Here is a 12,373-nt window from a genome sequence, read left to right as displayed (position 1 = left end):
CCTACTGGCTACGTGTCGGCAAGGAGTTTCTCATCTGTGGCCAAAAATGTATCACTTGAGAAAGATTCGAAGCTCCTGCTTTGACAGCTTCTTAATCCACCACCTACATACCTTCCTAATGAACGCAGAAGACCTCTCATTTTTTTTCAAGTACAATAATATTCTCTTCTCCCCACTAAGTGCTGTGAATCAATTAAAATCATGTGCCTTCTGAGCCTCTTTTTGTGCAGTTCACAACTTGTTGGCCCGCCATCATACTTAGCAAGTAATGCATGCCAGCAGCATTTACATTATGGTTTCAAATTGAATGTTTTGCAAGGATTGGCATGCAATTAAATAAAATCCATAAATTGCTCTGAAAAAGGTATAGTCATCTCGCATGCTCCCAGGTAGATGATTCATGTTCTCTTCTAATCTCAGCTGGAACAGCACCAGGAGTTCCTAGAAGAGGAGGGGATTTGCATTTATCTCGCACCTTTCAGAGTCTCATCATTCCGAAGCATTCCCATCTGATGGAGAACTTCACAAGTGTAATCACTTTTGTAATTCACATTAACAATTGGTCTCTGGGCCGCTGAGTTTGAGAACTGGCAGTATTCCTGCTTGCTGTGTGCACACACATCAGGTAAGGTGCTCTCTACTGCCCAGTTGCTGCTGACATTCACTATTGAGCTTGCCACAATAAGGTGCTGGAGGCACGATGGATTACTTTTCAATCAAGAAGCCCAGGTCAAGGGGAAAAGTGGCAAGAAAAAGTATGGCTTGTTTCTGAATCTGTTGGGGAAAAATGTTATTACACTCTGGTTAAATTCCTGAGATGATTGCCTAAAATTAGACAGTATTTGAAATATTTTTGTTGTTGTACACCAGGCAGAGATCCAAACTCCTTAGAATGGAAATATCATGATTTTACTTACAAATATTTCAGTTCATTTATCCTTGAGTCAGAATTGACAGATATAGTCAATCTGTAGGTGATGGTCATTGTTAGCCTTGGATTCATTCCTTTTGTTGTATCACTTGTTGCCCCAAATTCTTTGTTCATGTTAAGAATCTTCTAGATCCATTTTGGATTCATTCAGTTTTTTTTAAGCACTTCATGGAGTATTCTGTTGCTTTTTGTTGCTATGTGCGGAATATGCCTATTGATGGTTGTGATGTTTTGTTCATTCATCCATGGGCATCACTGGCAAGGAAGACCAGCATTTGTTGCATATTCCTATTGTCCTTGAGAATGGTGACCTATCTTGAGCTGCTGCATTTTGAGGTGTTAACAGGATTGTAAATGTGATGGGAAGTTCCAGGATTTTGATCCAACAGTAATGAAGGAAGGAATGGTGATATAGTTCCATTATGTGGCTTGGTTGTAAGTGATGGCTTCCCCAAGCACCAGCTGCCCTTTACCTTCTGGTTGGTGGAGGTCATTTGATTTGGAAGATTCTGTTAAAAGATGCTGGATGAGTTATTGCAGTGCATCTTTTAGTGATGCACAATGGCAGCCGTATGGATCTCTGATGGAAGGAATGAATGTTTAAGTTGGTGGGCAGGGTGCTGATCATTTTGGATGTTAAGGTGTTGTGCATCCAGGCAAGTAGGGGGAATATTCCATCACACTGCTGACTTGTGTCATGTCGATGACGGGCAGGCTTTGGGTAGTCAGGAGGTGTTACTCACCAAGAATACCCCACCCACTGACCTTCTCTTGTAGCCACAGTATTCATATGGCTGGTCCAGTTCAGTTTTTGGTCGAGTTATTTAAGTTTGGCCAGCCACTAATGTTTGTGTTGGGAGGTGGAAGAAAAACTGGCAATTATGTAGCACCTTTTCCATTGCTTCAGTACGGGACCAGGGAGAGAAATCATGTGCCTGGTGCTTCTCATGTTTCCATGCCCATTCCAAGATTCATCACTGAATTCACCAACAATCACAGATCCTAGGAAGATTATAATGTCCATTGTTGGCATCTGATTACAAATATTGTCTGATCATACATTCAGCCTGGGTCATTTAAGATGAAGTGGAGATGCTGGCATTGGACTGTGATTACCACAGTAAGAACACCAGTTAAAGTCCAACAGGTTTATTTGTAGCAAACACCACTAGCTTTCGGAACTGGCTGTTCTGAAAAGCATGCCTTTTGCAACAAAGTAAATTCCAGCCATGAATCTTCTTGCAAACGCCATTTAGATCCCGTCATTTCATCCATCTAGAATGACCTACGAACTTATATATTAGGATCAAGAGTGAGTCATTCAGCCCCTTGAGCCTGCTCTCATTTGATAAAATCACCTGCATTGTACTTTTTGGCTATTTGGAACATTGTGAAAGGTGCTGTATAAATGCAGATGTTGCCTTTCTTTCATTACAGCTGTATACAGTAAGCAAAGTGACCAACAAAGGTGAAATCAGAGGCCCAATACTGATTAGCTAAGGCTTATTAATCACAGAACAATCAATCGATGTGAGGAGAATGACTAAAGAAATCACTACACTCTCAAAGCTATTCATTCAATGTAACCTCACCATTTTGACTTCTCTGGGACTCACTGACAATATACCATAAATACCATCTGCCCCTTTTATCATGTGAATTTAGAACCTGCCTGGGATGAGCCTAGGATTGAGCAGAGATGTATAAAACATTTCTTTAAGCAATGACCTAGTGACATGTAGGCATTTCATTGACAGACTTTGAATGAATAATGAAATGGGTGATACTGGGTCAACACCCTCACTCCAAGATTTTATTTTCCTCCTTTTAATTTGAGGTCCTCAGATTCTCAAGCTTCTGGCAGATCAACATAGCATCTCATCAGAATTGTCTACTTGAGGCATAATGAAAATTTAGAATTGATGTTTATACGCTGATTGGAGTTTTGAGAAGTGTGCCAAACAGATTGACTACCTGGGAATCCAAAAGCCAAGCACATCCAAAAATGTCTCCTTTTTGAATCGCGTGCAGAAACACCCTGATCCAAGCTAACACAGCTCTAACCGACATGAACCTCACTAAACACTTCAGTGTGGGAAGTCTAGTCATTTGTCTGCATTCAACGTAAACTTTGCCAACAAATTAAAGCGCAAGCTTGAACAGGTTGGTATATGGGGGGGCGCCAAATGGAATGACATTTGTTACGAAAGTTCAAAGGCTTCCTAATCTCTCACATGCATTCATCTGGTAAAATAAAGGAATTGTGCAGTGCACAATACAAAGTGATTTCTATGAAGCAATTCATATATTACAATAGACAAGCTTTCAGATAAGACCTCCCCATTCCAGTGTGGGTACCTGGAAAGTCTTGAACTGGGTATTGCCAGCATTTCGTTGATCTTTTGTTATTTTCTGTTTGCTTATCTTCTCTCTAGCTTAGGCCGTTGTAGTACAAGTAGACATTGGTCCTATGCGCGGTATCCAAAAACAGCATTTTCTCAAATGCCGTTGACCTTGAGGATTTCGGATAACGGATCCTTGACCTGTGTTTAATTTTGTGGTGCTACACCTAAATTCTCATCTTTTCTTTTCAAATCCCACCATGGCCTTGACTCTCCCTCTCTCTCTCTCTCCCCCTCTCTCTCTCTCTGTCTCTCTCTCTCTCCCTCCCTCCCTCCCTCTCTCTCTCTCTCTCTCTCTCTCCCCCTCTCTCTCTCTCTCTCTCTCTCTCTCCCCCTCTCTCTCTCTCTCTCTCTCTCCCCCTCTCTCTCTCTCTCTCTCTCCCTCCCTCAGTGCTCCTCTAATTGTGGCCTCCGTGTGCATCCCCATTGTGCGTGCCTCGTTGGTGGCTGTGCCTTCAGTTGCCTAGGCCTCAAGCTCTGGAAGTCCATCCTCGGACATCAGTGCACCTCTCTCTTTTGCTTTCCCCCCTTTAAGACACTCTTTGAAACCTACCACTTTTACACAATTTCTTGGTCGTCTGACCTAATGTCACCTTAAGTTGCCCAGTATCATACTGTTTTATAATGCTTTTGTGAAACATCTTGGGGCTTTTAAATACATTCAATATTGAAGTTGCTATAGTAATATTGGTTAAATTGAGTTGCTTTATTTAAGATGATCTAGCTATGTTGTTACAGCATTGCCATACATTTAAAAAATTTCCCACCTATTATTTGGCTTTCAAGTACTTGTACCTAATTTCAGAAAGTAGCGTAACACAGCAAATTTCTGGCATATAAAAACTTCACCTCACCCTACCCCCACCAATGAACTTCACAAGCCTTTCCAGGAGCTGGAATTTGATCAAAGTTACATTATTTGTGTATTCATATTGCCATACTGCATTGTATTGTTTGACTGAAATCTGATATGGTGGCTGCTGAAAAATCAAAAGCTGAGTTTCTTTTGGCATGTTGCAAAGTTAAGCTTTAATTTTCTGATCTGTGCTCTGTGACTGCAGTAACACCACTTTCACCACACGTTTGAACCACACTACAAGCTGACCTTCCAAAGTTATTGGTTGAAAATGCACTCGCAAGTTGGATAATAGCCTGTAACCTGAGATTTTTGACTTTGTTACATGAGCTAACCAGTATATCTTTATTTTTATGCAAAATTAAACAATCTCAAGGTTGTAAACTGATCAGTCAGATTGATTATAAACCATCTTTGTTTTTGAGTGTGCAACGTTGCACATTGTGTTTGCCATGCTTTTAGTAAGAAAGGCTCTGCTTCAACTTAGAATTGTTTTTCTTTAATAATTTGACAATTCTGGCCATACATTCAAAATGCAGTCATTCCATTTTGCCTCTTGAAATTGGTTTAATTGACTACTGTACGTGGATGCCTCTGATCAATCATTAACCAGTTTGTTTGTTTAAACCGAATGTCAAAGTTGCAAAGGCAAGATCAAAGTAGAAGCACACATGACTTGGTAAGATATGGTTACAAGGACTCCAGAAATGGATTCTGCATCATTAGCAAAAACGTTCCTTTAGTCTTGCATTGCTTTGAGGCATTTTTGGTTCATGATGAATTCATTCTGGTGCAGTTTTTTAGAAGATTTATTTTTGCTTCTGGTTCATCTATGGCTTTTCAATAAACATGAATTAGTTTTAATCAGAGATTCATCAGTGTGGTGTTTTCTGCCACTTGGATCAAGGAAGACTGTGGTGGGCAATCTGTCTCCAGTATAACCCAGTGATGTTAAGCCTGAGGTACCCTAGTTTTACCTGTGATATATGAATGTCGGCTCAATATGCCTTTAGCAGCAAGTACGAGTAAGAAGTACTAGCGCTCAAAGACACGGTTAGATAGACAAAGTAAGCCAGCTTTTTGCACCAGTATTTGTTTATTGCTGATTTTTGAAAAGCACTAACTGTTCAATCACGGCATTGAGTGGCAGTTCAGAAGGCAACATGCTGAACAAACTGTTCGGCACAAAATAAAACCAATCATGTTTCCTCGTTACAAGAGTAGAGGTCAGACTGGGCCTTGGCTTTTGGAGCTACCATAAAGAAATGTCTCAATTCTGTTTGCTCTCAAGGTAGGCTCCAACAAGCTAGTATAGATTACTGCAGTGCAATGATCACTAAACACTGCCTGTGATATTATTGATGGAAACTAGTATGAAATCGAATTCTCTTCCCTGCTCCTTCCATTAACTCCACAGTATGTCTTTACTTTTATGCAAAATTAAATGATTTCAAGGGTGTAATCTGATCAATCAGATTGATTGATTGTAAACCACCTTTTGTGACATTACAAGATGAAGGCATGGAAAATTACTAGCACCAACGCAGCCCTCCCTGATGAGCTCATTGCATTCTACGCCCATTTTGAGCATGAGGTCAGCCGTCCACCCCAGAATCCTTGACCAAACTCTTATCCAAGGTCACCATTGCTAGACATCAGAGCAGCCTTCTCAAAAGTCAACCCAAAGAAAATGACTGGCCTGGATGTAATATCTGAATGAGCACTCAGATCTTGCATGGACTAGCTGGCTGGGGTATTTGCAATCATCTTTAACCCCTCTCTGCACCAATCTGAAGTCCCTATTGCTTCAAGAAGACAATCATCATCCCAGTGCCAAAGGAAAGCTAGGCAGCATGCCTTAATGACTATTGTCCAGTGGCTTTGACATCCATCATGACTGTAGTATGTTAGTATGACTGTAACACTACATTCTGCACTCTTTTCTTTCCTTCTTTATGTCCATTATGCTTTGTTTAACGTGCAAGAAATAATTCTTTTCACTGTGTATTAATACATGTGACAATAATAAATCAAATCAAAGATTTGTTCCTCTACATCTTTCCCACTTAGTCGTGGCCTGTAGATTATACTGAATGATGTAGCTGTTGGGGGTTTTTCACTTATAAAGACCTCGGAATCATCTGATCCTTTGGTGGTCATCTTGATCTGACTTGCATAGAATTTGTTTTCTTAAATGTATCATTTTATCAATTTATGTTCACTGCCTGAAGACAGGTCTGACTCACAGCACCACAAATTCATGGGTTGGGTAAGTAGGCAGGTCCCAATTGTTCCTGTGCAGAATGGGAATTGAACTCAGTATTGTCTGATCCAGTCTGATCCAAGCAACTGAGTCAACCAGTTCCCCAAAGCGAATGAGTTGCTGGGGTATGCTATGTTGTCAATTGGAGCTGTTGTAAATGCTAGTAGAGGTTCACAATATCTTTCCATCACACTGCTGGGCAGAAATCTCTTGCATTGTGCCTGCCGTTCGCTGATGTTTGAAGGGTATGCAAGTTGATACTTGATCTATTTGTATGAACTCAACTTCCTTGGCCATCAAGTGGGAGTTGGACTTGAACCCAGAGCTTCTACCTTAGCAGGAGGGACACTTCCCACAAGATCCCCCTCATGTTAATTATGTACGTCCTATATAAACACTTTGCCTGCTTCATTGAAAGCAGCAGTTGCACAGAAATGTCAGTATTCTAACAGTTTCATACTATTACCTTGCTGACCCTTGTTTGAAATACTATCTTAAAGTTTGATTACTTTTAACAGGGTTCAGTTAAGACTGAAAGCAAAAAAAACCTGTAAATTAGTAGCCTGAATAATCAAACTGGAAAATGCAGAGATTGTCACATGAATCTAATTGGTGAAGGTAAACTAGTATTTCTGGTAATTCTAGAAGTACAGTTAATATACAATACAGATCATCGAATGTTCATACTGGACTTTGGCTTTTGTAAAATGGCTTGATTTCCCATAAATAACTGCAAATAATACCAATGCTCTTTAACTGGTAATTTCATCACTTTACAAGTAATCATCCTTAGTACTGGCAACCATGTTGATGTTCCACCTTCTACAAATAATTTTTTGACTTGATTGGGATCAAGTTCATTCAACGCTTCTGTGACCCATTGGCACAATGTCGCTGGTAATAAAGGTGCTTACATGTTTTTGATTTTAGTGAATGGTTTTTTCACCTTGCAACATTCAATTGTTCTGCATCTTTTTGTAAGCTGTCCTTGATTGAGATTTATTTATATACATATCCATGGGCTGAACAACACTCTCAAAACTACTGGGAACAACTGCCACATTGATGTTGGTTGATCTCTCATCACTGACTACATCATCAACAAGGTTGGATTTGAACATGCCCCAAAAAAGCAAATGTTTTGTTCATGTGTGATCTTCCCGGTGTAAAATTCACCACTTCTTCGATCCATTTTCTACAACTGCCTTCATCCATCCAGTCTTCCTTGTGGACGTGGATAACATTGTCCTTCTGAATTTTCTCTTTTGGGAATAGCTTCTGTGCTTGAATATCGCCATTGGCTTTAATTTTGTGTTCCTCCTCCCACCTTCCCACCATACAAGATGGAACCAATGGCATTTGCATTGGGTGATGATATTTTTGCCAATGTGCATTAACCTATTCTGCCTCTTCCTTTCTCCAGTTTAAATTGAGCAGTGCACTTACTAAATCATACGGTACACTAGTCTTGCCAATTTTGGCTGGGAGATTGCTACTAGAATTGACAGAGAAAATCTAAACTTTCCTGCACATGCCTTTTATATTAATGAGCTGTAGTAATTACCGGTATGTCATTAATAATTACAATGTTGTTTGGCCTCTGAAAAACTAAGGTCAACTTTTGCACATGATTGACTTTACACGGTTCATAGAGTCATAGAATCCCATAGTGCAAAAGGAGGCCATTTGACCCATTGAGTCTGCACAGACCACAATCCCACCCAAGCCCTATCCCCATAACCTCATGCATTTACCCTAGCTAGTCCCCCTGACACTAAGGGGGAAATTTAGCATGACCAATCCACCTAACGCACACATCTTTGGACTGTGGGAGGAAACCCACGCAGACATGGGGAGAACATGCAAACTTCACACACAGTGACTGACAGAAGCTGGAATTGAACTGGATCCCTGATGCTGTGAAGTAGCAGTGCTAACCACTATGCCACCATGCAGTCCTGGAGTTGTATGCATTATTTGTGAGAAGTGTGACTAGGAAGATATTCTATTTGCAGCTTGATTCATGATTCAGTTGGGTCGCCTGTATGGGTTGTAATGTGATAGTGTGGTATGGATGTTGTCTCTTGTGAAATATCAGCATATTAACATCTGTTTATTGCCAAGTAATGTTTAGGAACTTCAAATAAAGAATCATTTTAAATTTGTTTTAGATGGGTTTGTGTTGGTTGGTTATTAATCAAAATAATCAAATAGGTTTAGGAGAACTTTCTGAAGATTTGAATGATCACTTGCTTTCGAAAAGGCAGGAAGCCTGGCTTCTTAGCCTGAATTTGATCATTTAAAATCCTCTTTTGTCCTTCAATGGATAACATTTTTGTTGAAACAACTTTTGCATTATTTAATTAGATATCAAAGTAGATTTGAGGCATCTTCAGAAAAAACTATTTTTTAAATTGCTATTTGGTTTTTTCCTTTTTTATCACAGCTTGTTTCCGTGAACCCTGACACAGGCAGCTTTCTGACGCCTTACCTAAATGGCTATCCCTGTGATCAAGAGCATACCATATCATTGGCCGTCGAATTATAGAACGGAATCAGAAGGAGGTCGTTCAGCCCATCGAGACTGTACCAATAACAATCCCACCCATGCCCTATTCCCGTAACCCCAAATATTTACCCCAATAGTCCTCCTTACACGAGGGCAATTTGGCATGGCCAATCCATACAAGCCAGGCATTTTTTGGAGTGTGGGAGTAACCAGAAAACCCAGAGGAATTCTACGCAGACATGGGAAGAACATAAAAATTCCACACAGGCAGTGACCAGGGCCAGAAGTGAATCTGGGTCCCTGGAGCTGTGAGGCAGCAGTGCTAACCATTGTGTCACTGTGGTCTGGGATAGGATCTAGATATTTCAGATGAATCTGCTCCAATCAAGTATGGTCAGTCAGATTCAGGAATGCACGTGGTTGGCATGCTGGCTGAAACCAGCCAATATAGCACAGTGATCAGGAATCAAATGTATCATATTTTTGTGTGTTAATGGATAATGTCTTCATCCTGAGAACTGTTGGAAGGACTTGCTTATAATTAATGCTTATAATTAATTTAAAATTGAATTGTGATAGTTTTGATGCTGTGTATAAAAGAGCCAATTGAGTCTTCTTGTTCCAAACTGTTGTGCGCCGTGAAAATTTGTAAAACACAAACAATGCTGATTTTGAACTTATACAGTTGGAGGCAGTTTGCACCAACTCCATATTGGTGATCATGTGTTTGACATAAATGTTTTCTTCTTCCTTTCCAGGTTGCATGACTGGCTGGACTTGATGCATGGTTGCATGACTAATGTCTTTGTGGATTTATGAATAAACAGATGCAGATATGGCTCACACTGTGATTAATGGGAGTGTTCCAGGTAACCACTTGTATTATTATTGCCATGCTATGTTATAGAAATTTGCCCTTGGATGAAGTCCAAGTTATAGCATAAGATTATTTGTAGGTCCAATAAAATTTCAGTTCCACATAACACTAAAAGTCCTGCATTGACATCATTGAAATTGTTGTTCTGTAATAAAATGGAACTGTCGAAAGTGCAAGTAACTTTATCAACATAACTCAGAAGAAATTAATGCTACTATATGAATTACATTGGTATAGTATTTAATTTGTTTGAGCATGCAACTAATAAGAGAAAAATTGTTTAATGGAATTTGTTGGGAAGTGCAGTATAAACTTACTTTAGATTTGAAATGCTTTGCTCCAGGAATAATTTTACTGACAGCTTGGGGATCATTTATCAAAACAATACAGTTTAAGTATAACTCTTACAAAATGAAGCAGCTTAACTCTTAACAATTGAACCATAATTAAACATGCAAAGGAATAGTTCTAATTTCTAACTCATCACTATTTCAGTTCCAAATAAACAACATCCTCCTTAGAGACTTGAAACCCACTTTAAGTATAGTCAGCAATCTCAAATAAAGATGCTATAGTAAGTGGACAGCCATAGAGTTTTCAGATACAAAGCTTTCAGAAGGCTGCAGAATTCCCCTAACTTCAACCAGAACAGCCAAACTCAACTTCTTTCTGTAAAATCCTGTTTTTTTTGTTTAGGATCCAAGACTGCACATAAGCCACAACATCATGCCCCTGTCAATCACTCTAATTTGAAATCCCAGGAGAACTTAAATAAACAAAAGTCCATTAATTCTACTTAATAGAACTACTTGCAATGTTGAAATGAGTAATTATCTTGCTGTCCAAGCATCTGAGCTGTTTTCTTTCCATACATACTGACTCCCTGAGGAGAAAAAAAGCTGAACTTTAAAGCATTCTCCTGAAACATAACAAAACACAATAGTGATGCATAATATTTGCACACTTCCATTACAACATACTTAAGTGTCGCATCCTTATTTATAAATTTTCTTATTAGCCGTCCCCTACCTAAATCCTTATATTGCTTAGCTAAATAACTCTGCCTTCTGAAATGTTTGCTCTCAGATTTGTGTTCCTCACAACGTGTGTAATAATGGGTGCATTTAATCATTATAAATTTCTAACTTCAGTGGAAGGATCATTTTCACAATGCAATATATCATGAGGCTGCTTGATACATCCTTCCCAGGAGGTGGGGTTAATGTTGCAAAATGTTAAGATGTCTATTGCAATAGAGTTCATTTGTGTGTGTCCCCCGGCCCCCCCCCGCAATATCTGAAAGTAGCTTACTATGCAAGTTGAGCTAAGCTGAACTCTGATCCTGCAGTTGATGTTTTAAAAATAATGTCTAACAGTTACAACTCTGGTGGCTTTGATTACAGTAAGAAGTCTCACAATTTATTGTGTTTACCCCAGTCCAACACTGGCATCTCCACATCATGGCTTTGATTACATCAGGATGTTTACTGTTATTTCAATGTGTTCTTATTGCCACAATTGACACCATTCACTGTATTGCAAGGCCAGCTCCAGCTTTAGCAAATTCCAGTGGAGTCTCTGATGGGAACAAGAGGTTAATCTCCCAACAAAAGTCTCTACGTGCTGAGCTATTGTCATCAGTGCTCTACTGAAAAGATTACAGTTGTGGCTCTGCTGCCACCATCAAGATTGCTAAGTAGTATGCATTTTAACAGGCTTTCAATGTTATGCTATCTGTAGGATTTTAGTTAGTAATGTGGAAAGTAATACTCTTCTGCTGTGACCATGTGAATGATGGAAATATTCACAAGTCTAAATAACTTATCCAAAGACAGCTTGGGAAGAGTTTATTCTTTTCAAGCTTTCTTGGAATTTTAAGCTTTTTAATGAAAATATCTCATTTGGTGGAGAGGGACTAATAAATTCTAAATCTCCTCTGTCATTTAACCATTACTCTCTGTAGCCGACATGATGAATGTGCACCTGCACATGTCAGTGTCACTTCTTTAACTGCAAATTTTAAATATGTGGTTAAACTCTTGAAGTCAAAGTTTCACACTTAGAATTTATTGATTTTCTGATTTACAGTCCTCAAGTTCCCAAAGTTAACTAAGCTCATCTTTCTTAAACAAATTTAATTTACATGTATATTTCCTTACTCTATGTAAAATATTCTAACATAAGAATTTTGGTTGACTGCACACACCCGTAACCCCTGAGCTTCTTGGGTGTGACAGTGCAGCAAATTATTGGGCCAGCACTGACTAAAGCTATTATAACTGACCTTACTGAGAATATCCAGGAAGATGGTATATTCTTGCCCTTTGCACCTTCTAAAATCCCACCATCCTACCTGGCATTGAAGTGCAAATGGAAAACAGTTTGGCCATAGGTCTTACAGCTGCCAGCTGACAGGCAAGTCCAGTCTCACGATGAAGGATCATCATATTTAACTAACAGAAGGCAAGTTGGGGGTAAGTAAATGCGTGTTTTTCTAGTTGGTGATCAGTGACTCGTGGTTTGCCTCAGGGATTG

At 39.4% G+C, this 12,373-nt stretch overlaps 1 protein-coding gene across 5 annotated transcripts in view; it reads left to right on the top strand.

The window, feature by feature from the left end:
• The window catches only part of kank1a (KN motif and ankyrin repeat domains 1a), a 252,018-nt gene that overhangs the window by 178,649 nt on the left and 60,996 nt on the right, over positions 1 to 12,373 (top strand). For all 5 annotated transcript variants that reach the window (XM_080188718.1, XM_080188719.1, XM_080188716.1 and 2 more), the window contains one exon: positions 9,720 to 9,830. In XM_080188718.1, coding sequence (XP_080044844.1) covers positions 9,797 to 9,830 — 34 coding nt within the window. In that variant the 5' untranslated portion in view covers positions 9,720 to 9,796. The remainder of the gene's footprint in view (positions 1 to 9,719; positions 9,831 to 12,373) is intronic.

Source organism: Carcharhinus amblyrhynchos, chromosome 5, assembly GCF_965287045.1.
Source record: "Carcharhinus amblyrhynchos chromosome 5, sCarAmb.v2.hapA, whole genome shotgun sequence".
NCBI classification, from domain to species: Eukaryota; Metazoa; Chordata; class Chondrichthyes; order Carcharhiniformes; family Carcharhinidae; genus Carcharhinus; species Carcharhinus amblyrhynchos.
This window is presented reverse-complemented; position numbering and strand designations above follow the sequence as displayed.